The sequence below is a fragment of the Theropithecus gelada genome, chromosome 11 (assembly GCF_003255815.1).
Source record: "Theropithecus gelada isolate Dixy chromosome 11, Tgel_1.0, whole genome shotgun sequence".
NCBI lineage: Eukaryota > Metazoa > Chordata > Mammalia > Primates > Cercopithecidae > Theropithecus > Theropithecus gelada.
The window spans coordinates 82,796,076-82,815,816 of record NC_037679.1 but is presented as its reverse complement, the minus strand read 5'-3'; the positions used below and the strand labels follow the sequence as shown (position 1 = coordinate 82,815,816).

The 19,741-nt window shown below is 44.5% G+C and overlaps 1 protein-coding gene across 3 annotated transcripts; it reads right to left on the bottom strand.

The window, feature by feature from the left end:
• Positions 1-2,742: 2,742 nt before the first annotated feature.
• Positions 2,743-17,026, bottom strand: TMED2 (transmembrane p24 trafficking protein 2). 3 transcript variants are annotated; one of them, XM_025401847.1, is made up of 5 exons: positions 16,729-17,006; positions 14,533-14,725; positions 13,839-13,859; positions 11,068-11,175; positions 2,743-4,276 (listed from the first exon to the last, which is right to left on the bottom strand). In XM_025401847.1, exons 1-5 carry the CDS (start codon positions 16,906-16,908, stop codon positions 4,152-4,154), a joined length of 627 nt encoding a protein of 208 aa, XP_025257632.1. In that variant the 5' UTR covers positions 16,909-17,006; the 3' UTR covers positions 2,743-4,151. The 3 variants fall into 3 exon arrangements, with proteins under 3 accessions (XP_025257632.1, XP_025257633.1, XP_025257634.1); XM_025401849.1 differs by lacking the exon at positions 13,839-13,859 and having other exon boundaries at positions 4,045-4,276; positions 16,729-16,740; positions 16,837-16,997; XM_025401848.1 differs by lacking the exon at positions 13,839-13,859 and having other exon boundaries at positions 2,747-4,276; positions 16,729-17,026.
• Positions 17,027-19,741: the final 2,715 nt, after the last annotated feature.

Below are 19,741 nucleotides of genomic sequence, written 5' to 3'. Positions count from 1 at the left end.
AGCACTTTGGGAGGCCAAGGCGGGCAGATCACGAGGTGAGGAGTTCGAGACCAGCCTGGCCAATATGGTGAAACCCCGTCTCTACTAAAAATACAAAAATTAGCCGGGCGTGGTGGCGCATACCTGTAAGTCCCAGCTACTCGGGAGCCTGAAGCAGAAGAAGAATCGCTTGAACCAGGGAGGTGGAGGTTGCGCCACTGCACTCCAGCCTGGGCGACAGAGTGAGACTCAGTCTCAAAAAAAAGAAAAGAAAAGAAAAAAAGAAATTACCTGGGCTGGGCGCGTGGCTCACGCCTGTAATCCCAGCAGTTTGGGAGTCCGAGGCAGGTAGATCACCTAAGGTCAGGAGTTTAAGACCAGCCTGGCCAAAGTGGTGAAATCCCGTCTCTATTAAAAATACAAAAAAATTAGCCAGGTGTGGCAGGTGCCTGCAGCTACTCCAGAGGCCGAGCAATGAGCATCGCCTGAACCTGAGAGGTGGAGGCTGCAGTGAGCCTAGATCGCACCACTGCATTCTAGCCTGGGCGACAGAGTGAAACTGTTTCAAAAAAAAAGGCCAGACGCAGTGGCTCACGCCTGTAATCCTAGCACTTTCAGAGGCCGAGGTGGGCGGATTGCCTGAGCTCGAGTTCGAGACCAGCCTGGGCAACACGGTGAAACCCCGTCTCTACTAAAAATACCAAAAAAATTAGCCGGATTTGGCGGCGTGCACCTGTAGTCCCAGTTACTTGGGAGGCTGAGGCAGGAGAATTGCTTGAACCCAGGAGGCGGAGGCTGCAGTGAGCCAAGATGGCGCCACAGCACTCCAGCCGGGGCCACAGCGAGAGACTATGTCTCTAAAAAAAAAAAAAAAAAAATTTCTGACCTCTTTTGTTTTGCTTGTAGGTTGTAAGACCCCATTACAGGAAGGGTTCTGTTCCCCACCCAGAAGGAAGGAATGCTGCACAGAGAGGCCAAAAAGAATCCAGACAGGCCTTGCTGGGCTTCCCCACTCAGTCTGTGAGCATTAGATCATGCCCTTCTTGTCCAGTCCTATTTCTACTCAGCTGTGCATATTTTGTTGAGCCTAAGCATAAAAATGAATATTTTTCCCTGTAACTTTGGGTCTTAATTCTGAAGGTTCCTTTGTTGTGCAAAACCATGACCAAATAAATTTGCATCACTTTCCTCCTATTAATCTGCCTTTTTTCAGTTGAATTTTTAGAGAAACCTGAGGACAAAGGGTAAGTTTTCCCTTACACTCCCTTACATTCCACTTGGACTTTTGAAATCACCTTCTCAGTGTTACCTTCCTTTCCGCATCACTGAAACTCCTACCCTCAATTTATTTTCCCTTCTTAGCATTTACCATTATCTTTCTTGCTACACACACACACACACCTTACTAGGTTCATCTCTGCCACCAAAATGTAAAACCCACACTAATGGGGTCTTTTCTCTATCTTCTTTATCCCAGGGACTATCACTGTAGCACACAGCAATCACTCAAATATTTGTGGGATCAATAAATGGGAATACAACTCATGCAGACTGCAGTCATCTCAAATTAAGTAAAAGACAACAGCCTAAAGCCACATTTTCAATGAAATGATCATCACATTCTCAAAACTCTTCGACAACTTTTATAAAATGGGACTTCGGCCAGGCATGGTGGCTCATGTCTGCAATCACAACACTTTGGGAGGCTGAGGCAGGAGGATCACTTGAGCCCAGGAGAATGAGGCCAGCCTGGGCAAGGTACAGGAGACTCTGTCTCTATGAAAGTAATTTTTTAATTAGCTAGGCATGGTGGTGCATGCCTGTGGTCCCAACTACTCGGGAGGCTCAGATGAGAGGATCACTTGAGAGGTTAAGGCTGCAGTGAGCCATGTTTGTGCCACTGCACTCCAGTCCAGGTAACAGAGCAAGACCCTGCTTTTAAAAAACAAAAGATGTAGTCCCAGCTACTTGGAGAGCTGAGGTGGTAGGATCACTTGAGCCCGGGGGGTTGAGGTCAGTGAGCAGAGATCAAGCCAACGCACTTCAACCTGGGAATAGAGTGAGATCCTGTCTCCAAAAAAAGAAAAGGGGGGCATTTCACAGACAGTTCTGAAAGCAAAGGCACAGAGAAATTGCGTATCTGTGTGTGTCTTCTGGGCTCTACTACCTACTAGTTTTCTGACCTTAGGACCCATTCCAAGCCTGTTTTCCTCCTCACTTCCAAAATGATTTTACCCAAGGTAATGGCAGTTTTGAAGCATGAATAAGACAGACCAAGTAAAGTGCTTAGTACTGGATCAAGACATTACACAGTACTCAATAAATCGTAGCTACTTTTATTACCAGCAGGCCGTTAGTTTCACAGAGGAAGGAGTTTCTACAGGTGGTGATCTAGTCTCTGGTTCCACCTTTCACTCTCTTACCTGTGGCCTTGGGCACATCATTTAATCTGTCTTTAAAGCTATTTCCCACATTCATAAACCACGTGGGTGAGTGAAAATAATTCAACCCTTTCTTTTTTCCCAAATAGAAAAATACTTGAGATTTTAGCACTGATCCATCAGAGAAGCCTCACTGGAAAACCTGTGCAGAAACGAAAACTTGGTACCGTTCACTATCCTCAAGCTTATAGAATTAAAAAGTAACAGACATAATAGGCATAAATACTCAGAAAACATGGACATGTCTCATGTCAAATAAGAACAGAAAGTTGGTGTGTAAAAAATGTGAATTAACTGTCAATATATAAAACACAGAATACTGACTGTTTTTAAAAAGAATTGTTTATTTACTGAACCTGGGGCATATTAGATACAACCAATTTTAAATTTACATATTTTAAGTCAATTTTGAAGTGTTTCACACACAAAAAAAAAACTGGTATGCAACAGTTGTCCTAAGGTGAAAGTCACCTCATTAATAAACTGTTGCAAGTGTTCTCACCCAAGGTGGAAAAATTGCTTATCCTGAACATGAAAACCTGTAACAAATTTAAATTAATTATATAAAACTCGTTACTTGTAGTCTTCCCCTTGCAAAGATCAAAAAAAAAAAAAATGTACAAGTAACTAATATATATCAGTCACAACATAATCCTGGATCATCCCCATACCGAAACCAGATGCTCTTTTCATTTTAAACCCATCATCAGAGAACAAGAGAAAGTCATTTCATTTTACACAAAACAAGATTCACATGTGCCAAAAAAGAAAGACCCAAGAAAAACAAAAACCCAAACCCTAATGCTGACACTGATGTTCAGTGCCCTAAACAGTGGCCCAAAGGCCACTGATCAAAAATAAAATAGTGGCTGTATATCACTGCAATGAAATCCAAGAGGCTTTAACCCTTTGGCATCAGAAATCTGGATTTTTCCAATTATGTAAATGTTTATTTCCTACATGCCAAGAGTGGGGGAAGTGAATGTGCCAGTGTGGAAAGAAAAAGAGCCACCACTCACTGGGACACCCAGAGAATTGGCTTTAACAGACAATTAGAAAGTTAGACAGAAACCCAAAAATGGTTATTAGCTGCTTGTGTCATCAATTTAAGTGGAGATGATTAAGTCCTAAGGTACAATGTAAAAATGTGTGCGGGAAAATGTATGCTGAGTCGTACTTTTAAAGCAAAAGAAGAAAACAAAGTATGAAAGTACCCAGCCTGGCGGCATACGCCCAAGTCAGAGAGCTCTGCCATTAGGATGGGCAGAAACCGTCAAGATTCATGCTGTTGTTTCTCATAAGGACTCAACAAAATGAATCTGTAGTGACTTGAACCACAGACTGAGGGAATCCAAAGAATGCAGCCATTTTAGTAAAGTACTATCAGGCTTTGTGCTGATTTCCTGAACAAACTGCATTATATTATGAAAACAAAAGTAAAAGAAGTAATAAAAACTATACTCCCATATTTCACTTACAGTGTTTGAGTTCCTGGAAGGACCTATATAATGGAGGCAGCATTCAAACAAGAAATTATGCCAATCAACTGTCAAATTTGCACTATAATTTTCCTAAAAAGGTGTTTTTCCCCCAATATCTATTCATCACAAAGAAACATAAATTGTGAATGTACAGTTCAGAAAATAAAAATAGAGAAACTAATGACATTATTATGACCAAGGTGTTTGGTAAACAGTGAATTCTGAGTTGGGATCATCAGGAAGAGGCTTTTTAAACAACCCTCCGGACTTCAAAAAATCTCTTCAGGTAGTAGATCTGTCCCAATGTCATGGCAACTAGAACAAGAGCTTCAAAGAAGGACCAAAGGACCACTCTGCTGTTTGTGTTGTCGTTGACTGTTGAGGACAAAACAAACAAACAAAATTTAACAATTCTCCCCCAAAAAACATAGGCATCATATTCTAGTCTTCACTCTGTGTGAAAGTAATATTGTGTACACCATTCATAGAATATATGTTCCTCAAATTAAGATGGGGTTACATCCCAATAAACCCAGCTTACGTTGAAAATACCTAAGTCAAAAATATATTTAATACACCTAACCTAGCAAACATCATAGCTTAGCCTAGCCTACCTAAAACATTATCAGAACACTTACATTAGCCTACAGTTGAGCAAAAACATCTAACAACACAAAGATGATTTTATAATAAAGTGTTGTATATCTCATATAAGTTAAACTGCATTTTATTATTATTTTATATTTTATTTATCAAGTTAGTGAACACTGCACCAAAAGTAAAAAACCGAATGGTTGCATGGGTACTTGATGCTCAGTTTCTTCTGAATGCACATCAGAATTTCTTCTTTTGCACCATCATAAAGATGAAAATTTCTAAGTGAAGTCATTGTAACCTATGGGTCACCTATACTGTAAATACTTTTGTCTCTGAGCAACTCAACATACTCAGAAGCAAATATTTTTTTGTTTGCTCTGTTGCCCAGGCTGGAATGCCATGACATAATCATAGTTCACTGCAACCTTGAACTGGACTCAAACAATCCTGCCACCTCAGCCTCCTGAGTAGCTGGGAGTACAGGTATGCACCAGTCCATCTGTTTTTATACAGAAAGGGTCTTGCTATGTTGCCCAAGTTAGTCTTGAACTCCCGGCCTCAACTGATCCTCCTGCCTCAGCCTCCCAAAGTAGAAGCAAAGATTTTTAAAAGAAACCTTAAAGATTCACTGGGTACAGCCAAGTCCATTTGGCTTGTATACAGGGAGCAGAGAAGAAAAGGTGACTTGCCCAAGGTCATAATTCTAGGGTTAAAACCCAATCCAACCATCTTTCTCCCTCACCATTGAAACGTCCTATATTAGTATCCATTTTGCTGAATCAGAAAACTGACTTCTAAAAAAATTAAGAAATTATTTCAAAATCACAGTTATCCAAAATGCAATTATTTACAACATCAAAATAGGGCAGTCTGAGTGTCTTTTTCCCCAAATATGTGACAAATATTTGTTCAGCACCTGTGTACTTGGCAATTGTTCTCAATGGAAGAGGTTACTCAGTTATATGGATCAATACTGACAGTTACTACCAGACCATCAAATACAAGACAAACTATTCTCGTCTGTCCTGCTCTCAAACTAAGGATTTGATCCTTAAAGTAAAACACACATCTACTCTATATTTATTTATTATACTCAATTTGTTACATTCAAGTTTCTGATCAAATTATTTTTATTTATTTATTTATTTTGAGTCAGAGTCTCACTGTCGCCCAGGCTGGAGGGCAGTGGCGTGATCTCAGCTCACTGCAACCTCCGCCTCCTGGGTTCAAGTGATTCTGCTGTCTCAGCCTCCTGAGTAGCTGGGATTACAGGTGCTCAACACCACACCCAGCTAGTTTTTGTATTTTTAGTAGAGATAGGGCTTCACCATGTTGGCCAGGTTGGTTTTGAACTCTTAACCTTTGGTGATCCGCCTGCCTCGGCCTCCCAAAGTGCTGGGATTATAGGCATAAGCCACCACGCCTGGCCAAATTCCTTTTATTTTTAAATGTATTTTATTATTATTTTTTTTTTTATGTTTTATGTTTTGACACAGAGTTTCACTCTTGTTGCCTAGACTGGAGTGCAATGATGCGATCTCAGCTCACTGCAACCTCCACCTCCTGGGTTCAAGCGATTCTCCTGCCTCAGCCTCCCGAGTAGCTAGGATTACAGGCATGCACCACCACACCCGGCTAATTTTGTATTTTAGTAATGATGTGGTTTCTCCATGTTAGTCAGGCTGGTCTCGAACTCCCAACCTCAGGTGATCTGCCCGCCTCAGCCTCCCAAAATGCTGGGATTATAGGCATGAGCCACCATGCCTGGCCAATTCATTTTATTTTTTAAAGAAACAGGGTCTCGTGTTGCCCAGGTTGGTCTCAAGCTCCTGACCTCAAGCAATCCTCCTGCCTCAGCCTCTGAAGCAGCTAAGACTACAGGCACAAGCCATTGTGTCCAACTCTCCAGTCAAATGCTATAGCCTTAGCTTTTAAAAATTACTATGCAGGCCAGGCACAGTGGCTCATACCTGTAATCCCAGTACTTTGGGAGGTTGAGGTGGGCGGATCATGAGGTCAGAAGATTGAGACCATCCTGGATAACACTGTGAAACCCCGTCTCTACTAAAAATAGACGTGGTGGCGGGCACCTGTAGTCCCACCTACTTGGGAGGCTGAGGCAGGAGAATGGCATGAACCTGGGAGGCAGAGCTTACAGTGAGCCAAGACTGTGCCACTGCACTCCAGCCTGGGCAACAGAGCGAGACTCCATCTCAAAAAAAAATTTCTATGTAGTATTTTATTTTTCTGCAAATGGCCAACATTAAAAACAATTACACTACAATCCCAACACTTTGGGAGGCCAAGAGGATTGCTTCAGCTCAGGAGTCAGAGGCCAACCCTGGGCAATACGGAGAAACCCAATCTCTACAATACCAAAAAAAAAAAAAAAAAGCCAGGTGTAGTGGCACACGCCTGGACTTCCAGCTACTTGGTAGGCCGAGGTACTTCCAGCTACTTGGGAGGCTGACGCGGGAGGATCACCTGAGCCCAGGAGGTTGAGGATGCAGTGAGCTATCTTGTCACCACAGCACTACAGGCTGGGCAACAGAGTAAGACACTGTGTCTCTAAAAAGGAAATAGGGCCGGGTGCAGTGGCTCACGTCTGTAATCCCAGCACTTTGGGAGGCCGAGGCAGGTGGATCACAAGGTGAAGAGATCGAAACCATCCCGGCCAACGTGGTGAAACCCTGTCTCTACTGAAAATACAAAAATAAGCTGAGCTTAAAGATTTACTGGGTACAGCCAAGTCCATTCTGCTTGTATACAGGGAGCAGAGAAGAAAAGGTGACTTGCCCAAGGTCATAATTCTAGGGTTAAAACCTAACCCAACCATCTTTCTCCCTCACCATTGAAACGTCCTATATTAGTATCCATTTTGCTGAATCAGAAAACTGACTTCTAAAACAATTAAGGAATTATTTCAAAATCACAGTTATCCAAAATGCAATTATTTACAACGTCAAAATATGGTGGTGGCGTGCGTCTGTAGTCCCAGCTACTCACGAGGCTGAGGCAGGAGAATTGCTTGAACTCAGGAGGCAGAGATTGCAGTGAGCCGAGATCGCACCACTGCACTCCAGCCTGGGCGACAGAGCAAGACTCCATCTTAAAAAAAAAAAAAAAAAAACAGGAAAAAAAACAGAGTCTGATAAAAAGAAAATAGGCCAGGCACAGTGGCTCATGCCTGTAATCCCAACACTTTGAAAGGCAGAGGCGGGTGGATCACTCAAGCCCACGAGTTCAAGACCAGCCTAAGCAACTTCTGGGTTCAAGTGATTCTCCTCTCTCAGCCTCCCAAGTACCTGGGATTACATGTGCCCAGCTAATTTTTGTATTTTTAGTAGAGATGGGGTTTTACCATATTGGCCAGGCTGGTCTCGAACTACTGACCTCGTGATTTGCCTGCCTCGGCCTCCCAAAGTGCTGGGATTACAGGCGTGAGCCACTGCGCCCGGCCTAATTTTTGTATTTTTAGTAGAGACGGGGTTTCACCATGTTGGCCAGGCTGGTCTCAAACTCCTGACCTCAGGTGATCCTCCCACCTCGACCTCCCAAAGAAAAATGCACCTTTAAGTTTAAATAGAACACACTGAAGCACAATAACATCAGAATGCAGTGACCTGGGACACTGTCCTCATGCCACTCATATATTAGCCTGATCTAGAAGCAACACGTTATTATTACAACACTGTAGTGAAAGGGTCTCATTATGTTCACTGCTGAGGAGTAGGTCCTATAGGAAGACTCACAAAAACAAAACATTATGAGAACCATTTGCTTTGTAAATTTAAACTGAATACCTATAAATTCAATTCTAGAAACTGCTAACACTTTTTATTTTATTTTATTTTTTTTTGAGACGGAGTCTCGCTCTGTCGCCCAGGCTGGAGTGCAGTGCCCAGATCTCAGCTCACTGCAAGCTCCGCCTCCCGGGTTTACGCCATTCTCCTGCCTCAGCCTCCCGAGTAGCTGGGACTACAGGCGCCCACCACCTCGCCCCGCTAGTTTTTTTTTTGTATTTTTTAGTAGAGACGGGGTTTCACCGTGTTAGCCAGGATGGTCTCAATCTCCTAACCTCGTGATCCATCCGTCTCGGCCTCCCAAAGTGCTGGGATTACAGGCTTCAGCCACCGCGCCCAGCCTAACACTTCTAAATAAGAACACATAGCTCACTATTTGTGAAACAAATACAGGAGTATCTCCACTCAAATCATGGGTGAGAGAACAAGGTTGGACCCCCTAAAGACTGGAAGACATGTGCTTCCTCTGGCCACTGTGTTCCCAAGAACTTCTATAACTCGAAAGCCATCTGGTCTGAACCAGTTAAACTTGCAAAGTAGAGGAACTTGCCCTCTGACTTAGTTCAGTGCCCTTCCAACTCCAGACTGGGCTGGTCCCCATCTGGGAACAAGGTAACCAACACATGGGTCCCAACAAGGTAAGAGGGAAAAAGTGAAGATTCCAGCTGGTGAGATTAAGAGCGGAAGCAAGGAGAAAAAATTGTGAGGCAAGAGGTTCGAGTGTTTGTAGACAAGCCTTGGTCCATAACATGCCCCACTCCAGTCCTAAAACAAGTGGGGATGAGGGGAGTTCTCCAGGCTATTACATTTACACACCTTCCTACCAACACAACCTGATGTCTGTGCTCTAGATCCTGAAGATTTGTTTCCATAAGTAGCCAGAACAGATTTAAGGGTGGGAAAAACAGAAACCACATCTGGAAGAAATTCAAGCTGTGCTTATCTCTTTGAGTCACTCTTCACTCCCTACCCCAGTCTCAGAACAAAGATTCCTGACATAGAATCACTGCCCTTAAGACAAGAGCTTGCTCCCAAGCAATCCCCCGCCTCAGCCTCCTGAGTAGCTGGGACTACAGAGGTGCATCACTACGCCTTGCTCTCCTTTTTTCTTTTTTTTTTTTTTTTTTGAGACGGAGTCTCGCTCTGTCGCCAGGCCGGAGTGCAATGGCATTATATCAGCTCACTGCAACCTTTGCCTCCCGGGTTCAAGCAAATTCTCCTGCCTCAGCCTCCTGAGTAGCTGGGACTACAGATGCATGCCACCACGCCCAGCTAATTTTTGTAGTTTTAGTAGAGACGGGATTTCACCATGTTGGCCAGGATGGTCTCAATCTCTGGACCTTGTGATCTGCCCACGTCAGCCTCCCAAAGTGCTGGGATTACAGGCGTGAGCCACTGCCCCCGGCCACTTTGCTCTTTTATCATCTCCCCAAGAACTACCTGAAGGATGAAAACACCGAACAATGGTGTGGCTCTGAACCTAATCAATGGAATTGGTCTGTCTGTCAATATAGTACCTCTTAATTTTAAATGCAAAAGCCTAATGTTTAATGCTCTATCCAGTTCTAAACAGACTTTTGCAACCTAACACAAGATTTCAATCATCACTGTTTCCACAGAAAATTACATTCCAAGTTCCCAACTTACAAACTTGAGGACCCAAGTTGATCTTCACCTGGTGACTTGCCTGTACTCATGTTTTGGTGTTTTCTATTCTAACTATAGTAAGCCTTCCATTGTAGTAAAAAGATTAAATCTCAGCATCTAATATTAATCCCACTGGCATGTAAGTTTCAGGTATGTGATTAAAAACCAATGCAATATCCATTTTACAACACTTTTACCTTCTGAGAAAACGATTAGCTTATTCCTTAGCTCACCATACATTTTTAAAAACCCGAACTTTTTTTTTTTTTTTTCCTGAGACAGAGTCTAGCTCTGTTGCCCAGGCTGGAGTGCAGTGGCCCAATCTCAGCTCACTGCAACCTCTGCCTCCTGGGTTCAAGTGATTCTCATGCCTCAGCCTCCCAAGTAGCTGGGACTATAGATGTACGCCACCACAGCCAGCTAATTTTTTTATTTTTTGTAGAGATGGGATTTTACTATGTTGGCCAGGCTGGTCTCGAACTCCCAAGCTCAGGTGATCCACCTGCCTCAGCCTCCCAAAGTGCTCAGATTACAGGTGTAAGCCACCACGCCCGGCCAGAAAACCAAACTCTTAAAAACTTGCACTAGGCCGGGCGCGGTGGCTCAAGCCTGTAATCCCAGCACTTTGGGAGGCCGAGATGGGCGGATCACGAGGTCAGGAGATCGAGACCATCCTGGCTAACACGGTGAAACCCCGTCTCTACTAAGAAATACAAAAAATAGCCGGGCGAGGTGGCAGCGCCTGTAGTCCCAGCTACTCGGGAGGCTGAGGCCGGAGAATGGCGTGAACCCGGGAGGCGGAGCTTGCAGTGAGCTGAGATCCGGCCACTGCACTCCAGCCTGGGCGACAGCGCGAGACTCCGTCTCAAAAAAAAAAAAAAAAAAAAACTTGCACTAAATCTTAATAGCATTTTCTGGTTTAGAATGAATGTCCCAATAATAAACTACAAAGCTCCATACACGTGTATGCTCAAAAAATATCTCGTGTAGGTACACTTTTAAAGCCAATGCTTTCACACAAAATTTGCGAAGTTTCCAAATGAGGAAAATACACGCAAGCTGTTGAGTAAAACAATCTTCACCATCAGACGCTGCTGCAAAGTGACGGCATTCACTTACTGGCTCTGTGTATCCTCTCCCGGACTTCCATGTATTCCTGTTCGTGCTTTACAGCTGTCATCGCCACTGCTAGCTCATTGATCATTTCTTCTAGCTTGTTCTGGTGAGCTACAGAATAATTTGAAAACAACACACATTTGTCAATGTCTTTTTTTTTTTTTTTTGAGACAGAGTCTCGTTCTGTTGCCCAAGCTGAAGTGCACTGGCACTCAACCTCAGCTCACTGCAACCTCCGCCTCCCAGGTTGAAGCGATTCTCCTGCCTCAGCCTCCAGAATAACAGACTACAGGCGCACACTGCCACACCCAGCTAATTTTTGTAGTTTTAGTAGAGACGGGGTTTCACCATGTTGGTCAGGCTGGTCTTGAACTCCTGACCTCAGGTGATCCACCTGCCTCAGCCTCCCAAAATAGTGGAATTACAGGCATGAGCCACTGCGTCCAGCCATCTTTTTTTTTTCAAGACAGGATCTCACTCTATCACCCAGGCTCAAGTACAGTGGTGTAATTATAGCTCACTGTAACCTCAAATTCCTGGGCTCAAGCAATCCCCTGCCTCAGCCTCCTGAGTAGCTGGGACTACAGGGGTGCATCACTACACCTGACTACCATTTTATTTTTATTTTTTAGAGACAGGGTCTCACTATGTTGCCTAGGCTGGGGCAATCTCTTTTTGAAAAATACTTATAAAATAACTTTTTAAAATCCTCAGAGAAGGCCTGCAAAAGAAGCTACTTTTGAAATGGTTCAAACATCAATTTGGACCACTGATATGAATCATGTCAATTTAATTCTCAAAGCATTTTTAAAAGTCCCTTCCCAGTAGAGAAACCTCTTTCAGGGTAGGAAACATACTATATAATGGTTACTAAGGAAAGGAAAACAACCCCAGAAAATTTCTTTTAATGAAATGTTGTTTCGTAAAGTTCACTATACTACTAACTATGGAAAAGTAGTAAAACAGTGAGGAGGGGGACTAAGAGCACAAATAAATACATGTATTTTAAAAATATAATCCTACAAATAACAAAATCTAAGAGTCATGTAACTCTAATATTAATTAAGGAGCAGCACCAAAACAGACTTTTAATCTCTACGAAGCTGAGCAGAGAAAAACATCAAAACGCTCTTAGGAAAATCCACACCAACTCAAACATTCTTCTTTGACAAAGTAATGATTTCACTATAGTGGGGAACAGCAGGCAATGTAAGTAGAGAGACAAGTCCTTAGTGGCACAAGTTTTCAACCAGGTATCCTCTTGAACCAAAAATACACACAAGGTGCTGTTCTGAAGAGTAAGCATATGCTTTTAGGTAGTGCCACGTTATGAGAATGAACAGATAGGCAGGAGAGAAACAGCACCAGGAAACATTCCGGGGGGAAAGGGGGATCTCTTCATCCCTGCCCAAGACTGGGTCTCTTCTGGGATTCCAGATTCTCAAAGACAATCCCAAGTTTCTTAGGAGAAACCAAGGGCCTCTACCATTGAAGGTGGTTGAATTGGAATGTCAAACGGTCGCTCACTCGAAATTTCCCTTTGGAAGCGCCATGCACCACATGAAACCGATAGAGCAGGGTTCCTCAGCAGTGGCATTGTTGCCATTTTGGACCAAATGCTGTTCCACATTGTGGGACGCTGTCTGATGCACTGTAGGGTATTTAGCAGCCTCCATGGCCTCCAGCCCTAGATGCCTGTAGCACCTACCCCCGTCTTCCAATAAAAAATGCCTCCAGAGATTGCCAAACATCCCCTGGGGCAAAAAGATCATCCTCACTTGAGAACCACTGCTTTGGAGGAAGGCTTGATTTGACAGCTGCCATTCATTGACATTAACAAGCAAAAGCAAGAATTTTGGATATATGTTAAAAAATCATCTAAGAAGTTGGTTCACATTCATCAACCAACATTTTCAAACTAAGTAGGATCAATCTCCAGAAAATAAACCAAAAAAGCCTTTCAGAACTCCTCATTCTCCCTGAAAATTAGTCAAGTCCTACTCTGTAAGTGGCCGTGAAAAATGAGCACAGGAATTACTAAGTAGCAGGACTCTCTAAACTCTATAGATTTCAAAATCTAACCAAACAACTCAGCTTCTTGATGACGTTAGCACTCTACTAATACTGAATATCTGGGACAAGTGTTACCATGCTAATAGGATACTATGAAATGTGTGAAACAATGACGACTAGCTTCAAAAACTCTGGCATGCACTGTGGGGGAAAAAAAAACCCACCACCAAATGTACTGGCTCCCAGAAAGCAATTTATCCAAAACCACCAAGAACCAATCAGGGTTTATTACTGGTAACCTGGGCAATGAACAATCTAACTGCAACATACGGCTAAAAGAACTTTTGTCTTTGTATCAACATATGGCTCCTAGAACTGCATTTCATATCTAACCAAGCTTCAGGTTAGGAAGTCTACAAAATACTTTCTACAAAGTCAAAGGCACCATTTGCTATGAGCTATGTTTAATTGGGACTATTGTCCCCTTATCATTGAATTTCCACTCTTTAGCACTCTTCTTAAAGAACAAAGATGTTACTACTAAAATGTCAACAGTGTTTTCAGTGCTATTAGTTTAAAATAACCTAACCTATACTTCCTGTCAACCAAAGAAAAAACCACAAAAAAATAATCAATCCAATTAGTTGTAGGGGTTTTTTAAGAGAAAAAACACTCTCATGCCAACAAACTGAGGTTAGAAAAAAGAAAGCAGAAATTAGACATTAGCAAACACGGATGCTGTCAAAAAGCAATCCACATACCGTCCCAGGTATCTCCACCACCTAAAGAAAAGTTAAGATATCTTAACACAAAAAGAACCAACAAAAAGTTTAGCTAAACTAGTCATGTATACAAATGAGCAAATAAAGTATATGCCAGGATTAGCAAACAAACAGAAAAAATAACCCAAGACACAAGGAATCTACATGCTCACAAGAGCACAAAATGACTAAGAAAACCTGTTAGAACAAATGTAAAGAACAAAAAAATCCCAGCACTTCAGGAGGCCGAGGCAGGTGGATCACCTTAAGTCAGGAGTTTGAGACCAGCCTGGCCAACATGGTGAAACCCCGTCTCTACTAAAAATACAAAAATTAGCCAGGCATGGTGCTGTACACCTGACACTACTTGGGAGGCTGAGGCAGGAGAATCACTTGAATCCAGGAGGCAGAGGTTGCAGTGAGCCAAGATCAAGCCATTGCACTCCAGCCTGGGCAAAAGAGCAAGACTCCATCTCAAAAAAAATAAATAAAAGAAAAATGAAGAACAAAAAAACAAACACTAGCCTCAAGAAACTTTTTTATTAATTAGGAGACTTGCAAAAAATAAAAAGCATATTTCACAAAAAGTTTTTGGTTAAGAAATTTTAAAAAATGCCACTCAGATGGGTAAAAATGTATAGAACTAAAATTAGCTCTTGGAACGTGATATCAATATTCTGAATGTTCATCTCACCTTCTGTTTCCATGTCTTGTCCTTTTGGAGCCTCCCCAATATCAATGGTGAACATTACTATTTTTGGAGTCATGGTGGACATCCGGTTACTAAAACAAAATTTGTATGTTCCGTCCATGTGAGCAGCAAATGTGTATTTCCCACTGGATTCTCTGTCTCCTTTGTAAATTCCTTTGTTATCTGGTCCTGTAATCTGGAGGCAAGAGAGAAATGCATAAAATGTCACAAAAGATTTAGTCATAGACTTTATAAGTAATGTCTAATGGCAGTAAGAAATTCACCAAGAATATGGCTGGGCATGGTGGCTCACGCCTGTAATCCCAGTACTTTGGGAGGCTGAGGCGGGCAGACCACTTGAGGTCAGGAGTTCAAGACCAGCCTGGCCAACATGGTAAAACTCCGTCTCTACTAAAAATACAGAATTAGTTGGGCGTGGTGGCGCCCACCTGTATTCCCAGCTACTCAGGAGGCTGAGGCAGGAGAATCGCTTGAACCTGGGAGACAGAGTTTGCAGTGAGTCGAGATCGCGCCATTGCACTCCAACATAAGCAACAGAGCGAGACTTTGTCCAAAAAAAAAAAAGAAAAGAAATTCACCAAGAATATGTAACTTTCACTTACCTCCACTTCGGTAAGTGATAATAACCATTTGGTCTGCAATTCTCCCACTTTATAAAACAAGGGTTGACCTAATGGCTCTCTAAAACACCTTTCAGTTCTGACATTTATGTCTTATTTATCCTTACTAAACCCCTCAGACAGAAACCTCACCTGAAATGTGGTCTCTAACTGGCCCAATATCAGCAACAAACATGCAACAGTGACAGCAAAACTCAAGATAAAACAAATATCTTTAAAATGAAGAATTTCTGCATCACCAACAAACATGCAACTGTGACTGACAGTAAAACTCAAGAAAAAAGAAATCTCTTTAAAATGAAGAATTCCTGCATCCCTGGTTGACGTCTTGATTGCAACCTCATGAGATATTCCAAGCCAGAACCACCCAGCTAAGCGTCTCCGTAATTCCTGGCCACAGAAACCACGAGATAATAAACGTTTGTTTTTTTAAAATATAAACAAAATGAATTTTTATCAAATTTCAAGGTTTTCCAGATTACTGCCGAACAGTGAAGGAATTCTGCTTTATCTGAGATGCCTGAAGGCTTAGGGGAAAGGACTAGCCTGGAAATGAGAAGACCCAAACTCTCATCCCAGTCTACTACAAATCAGTTGTTAGGCTGTGGTCAAGCCAGTCGCTCTTTCAAAGTCCATGTCACTCGCATAACTTCGAGACTGGAATAGTTGATCGCTAAATTCCCAGCTAAGTCTAAGAGTTTCTCCTTTCCGTTATCCCCTTATTTTTGGATTTCACTTTTATTGTGTAACTTGTGCCCAGCCCTACTGAGTACACTGTCAAATAGAAACTTTTTAGACTCAATTAGTCATGCCAGCAGATGAATTAAAATAAAAATTAGCGACACCTCATTCTTTTGGTTTACAAAACATGGGTGCAGATTTAGGGACTGCTGGTTTCTTAATTTCCTGTTTTCTCCTGACACTTCACTGCACTGCTTACTCCTAAAACGCATGATCCAACTCCCCGTCTCTCTTAGGCAGAGGAGACTAAACGAGGTAGCTGGATATTTGTCTAAGAGTAGAACCTTAAGGTTGTTTCTATGAAAAATAAACACGACGCGAAAGTATGCCTAGCATTCAATAGCTTTTTAATCCTCAATCGATTTAAATCTATTTTTTGGAAAAGTTTCCGTGCCATGTTCCAGCATTAATCCGTAACACGAAGGAAAGCAGGTGCTAATTGGCTCGAGACCCGCCACAAGCTAACAGCGACTGAGAAGCGCCTATGGGGCCCGGGCTGACACGCGGCGCCTGATTCACAAAGCTCGGCGAGAGGTTCCAACAGGAACCCGTCGTTCAAGGAGAGAAACCAAAGCAACCAAGCATGCCGAAGGAGCCCCCAGGGAATCCCGGAATCTGGGCAAGTCGCGGGAAAAGGGGCCGTTAGGAGGTCGCCGTGGCCGGGGCGGGGCGGGGGGGGTGGCGGCCTGGGCTTCTCCAGGACTCGGACAGCGACTTCTAAGCCCGCTCCCCAAGCAGGCCCCGCGCCGGCCCCACGTGCCACCAATCCCCGAGCGGCCACGCGACCAAGCCTCGGCCGCGGGCATCTCGCCCGCACCTCCACGTCGATGTCCAGGAAGCCGCCCTCCGCCACCTCGAAGATGAGGCCCATTTTGGTGCCCGAGGTGACCCGCTCAAAGAAGCACTCCTCAGCATGCGCGTCGATGCTAACGAAATAGCCCGAGACCGTGGCCAGGAGAGCGGCCAGGAGCACCAGCAGTTCAGCAAGCGTCACCATGGTGGGGCTGAGGCCGAAGCCAGGACCCGGACTGCGGCCTCCAGAGCCGCCGCCGCCGCCGCCGCCCCGCTGCCTTCTCAGCCACTGCCGCCTAAGCTCCGCCCCTTCCGCCTGCGCCACTAGTGGGGGCTGATGCGGGCGCAGCGGATTGGCGGGCGCCGGCAGCTGCCACGTAAAGGACGCATGGCAGCCGCCGAGGGACAAGCGACTGTGAGCGGCCCGAGCCTGGACGGCGGCTCCGAAGGACCAAAATTTTTCCCTAGTCCTTTCGCGTCAAAGCTAAGTTCATGTGGACTTCTCAGGAAAACGACAGTGTCCAGAAGCCTCTGCAGTGCCCTCTTAGGATTGTCCAGGACGATGGCGAAAGATTTGCAGGCAGCAATAGGAGTTGAGGGAATGTGCGGGCTGAAACTAAGGTTTTTTTCTTCTGTTTTGTTTCGTTTCTGAGACGGAGTTCTCGCTCTGTCGCCCAGGCTGGAGTCCAGTGACGCGATCTCGGCTCACTGCAACTTCCGTCTCCCGGGTTCAAGAGAGTCTCTTGCCTCAGCCTCCCGAGTAGCTGGAATTACAGGCGTGAGCCACCACGCTTGGTTAATTTTTGTGTTTTTTGTTTGTTTGTTTTTTGAGACGGAGTCTCGTTCTGTCGCCCGGGTAGGCTGGAGTGCAGTGGCGCGTTCTCGGCTCACTGCAACCTCCACCTCCCGGGTTCAAGTGATTCTCCTGCCTCAGCCTCCTGAGTAGCTGGGATTACAGGCGCCCACCACCACGCCCGGCTAATTTTTGTATTTTTAGTAGAGACGGGGTTTCACCATGTTGGTCAGGCTGGTCTTGGTGTCCTGACCTCGTGATCCGCCCACCTGGGTCTCCCAAAGTGCTGGAATTATAGGTGTGAGCCACCGCGACCGGCCAATTTTTTTTTTATTTTTTAGTAGAGATGGAGTTTCGCCATGTTGGCCAGGCTGGTCTGGAACTCCTGACCTCAAGTGATCCGCCCTGCTCGACCTCCCAAAGTGCTGAGATTACAGGAGTGAGCTACCGCGCCAGGCCTGAAGCCATGGGTTTTGAGGGCTGTTTATTTGTTTGTTTGCTTAGAGACGGGGTCTTGATCTGTCGCCCAGACTGGAGTGCAGTGGCGCGATCATAGCTCACTGCAGCCTCCAACTCCTGGGCAAGTTATCCTCCTTGAGGCCTCCGCCAGCCCAATAGCTGTGGGATTACCGTGGGATTACCGGTGCGAACCCCACTGGTTTTTAGGTTTCATGTTGCCTCTCCCACCCCTTCTCCTTCCCGGGGACTGGGGAGCGGTGGAGGCTCATACAGACCTGAAAGGGGCACCAAGGGATCCTCCCGGGTTGCTGGAATCTGTAGTATCTTTACCTACCTGGTAGATACGTGAATGTCTACTTTTTTAAAAAAAATCGATTAGACTATTACATTTTTACTTTATTTTATTTTATTTTGAGACAGATTTTCATTCTTGTCACGCAGGCTGGAGTGCAATGGCATGATCTCAGCTCACTGCAACCTCCGCCTCCTGGGTTCAAGATATTCTCCTCCCTTAGCCTCCCAAGTAGCTGGGATTAGGGGCGCCCGCCACCACAGCCAGCTAATTTTTGTATTTTTAGTAGAGACGGGTTTTCACCATGTTGGTCAGGCCGGTCTCGAACTCCTGACCTTCAGATGATCCACCTGCCTCGGCCTCCCAAAGTGCTGGAATTATAGGTGTGAGCCGCTGCTCCCGGCAACTATTGCATTTTATTTTACTGTATGTATGTAATATCTTAACCACGCACAAAAAATTAACCTTGTTCAGATTTTCCAAAGTTAGAATTCTACCACTTCCTCAAAGTCTTGCTGCTTCTCCATGCCCCTTAGCCCTTACCAGCTGCTGGATCGGTCTTTTCATCCTTTGTACCCTGGCATTCTCCTACTCATCCCTCAGAACCCAAATGTCACCTCTTACCTCTAAAATGTTCCCAGACATCCTTCTGCCAAATACTAGCCCCTTCCTCTGTGTTTACAATGCAGATTTGTTCCTAGTGGATTACACTTATTTTCTACTCTGCCTCACTCATGAAGGCACCAGACTGGATTTATGTACGCTGTCCTCCTCAGGCCCTGCCACAGGGCCACAGAAGGACCTCACACATTACATGTCAATTGAGGTCACGGGACTGACCTGAGAATGAGGAGCCTGGGTTGTTACTCCACTTTTGCACATAGCTGTGTGACCTTGATTATTTTCCACCATGTCCCGGCCTCAGTTTCCTTATCTGTAAAAAGGGAATGACAGCACAGGCCTTGCAAAATTGAAGGGATTATTTCTTTGAAGACCAACAGGCAATAGGGGGCAGTAGTGTCCCAGGATCCAGTTTCCCACTTCAGGTTTCAAGAAACAGGGGCAGCTGCAGTGATGAAGGCTTCCTGACTATGACAGTGTACAGTTGACTTTAAACAACATGGGGGTTGGGGCACTGACCCCTGCACAGTCCAAAATCCTGGGGTCTTTTTTTTTTTTTTTTTTTTAACATGGAGTCTCCCTCTGTCGCCGAGACTGGAGTGCAGTGGCACAATCTCAGCTCACTGCAACCTCTGCCGCCCGGGTTCAAGCGATTCTCCTGCCTCAGCCTCCCAAGTAGCTGGGATTACGGGCGCCCGCCACCACGCCCAGCTAATTTTTGTATTTTTAGTAGAGACAGGGTTTCACGAGGTTGGCCAAGCTGGTCTTGAACTCCTGACCTCAGGTGATCCACCCACCTCAGCCTCCCAAAGTGCTGGGATTACAGGCATGAGCCACTGTGCCTGGCCTCATTTTTGACTCCCCAAAAACTTT

Bases quoted from the DNA above. Each gene is read 5' to 3' on its own strand.
- TMED2 (XM_025401847.1), bottom strand. From the start codon at position 16,908: ATGGTGACGCTTGCTGAACTGCTGGTGCTCCTGGCCGCTCTCCTGGCC. The intron at 14,726-16,728 runs GTGCGGGCGAGA...TCTTGCCTCCAG, and splicing joins TCCTGGACATCGACGTGGAG to ATTACAGGACCAGATAACAA. The intron at 4,277-11,067 runs GTAAGTGAATGC...TGTCCTCAACAG, and splicing joins GGAGAGGATACACAGAGCCA to TCAACGACAACACAAACAGC.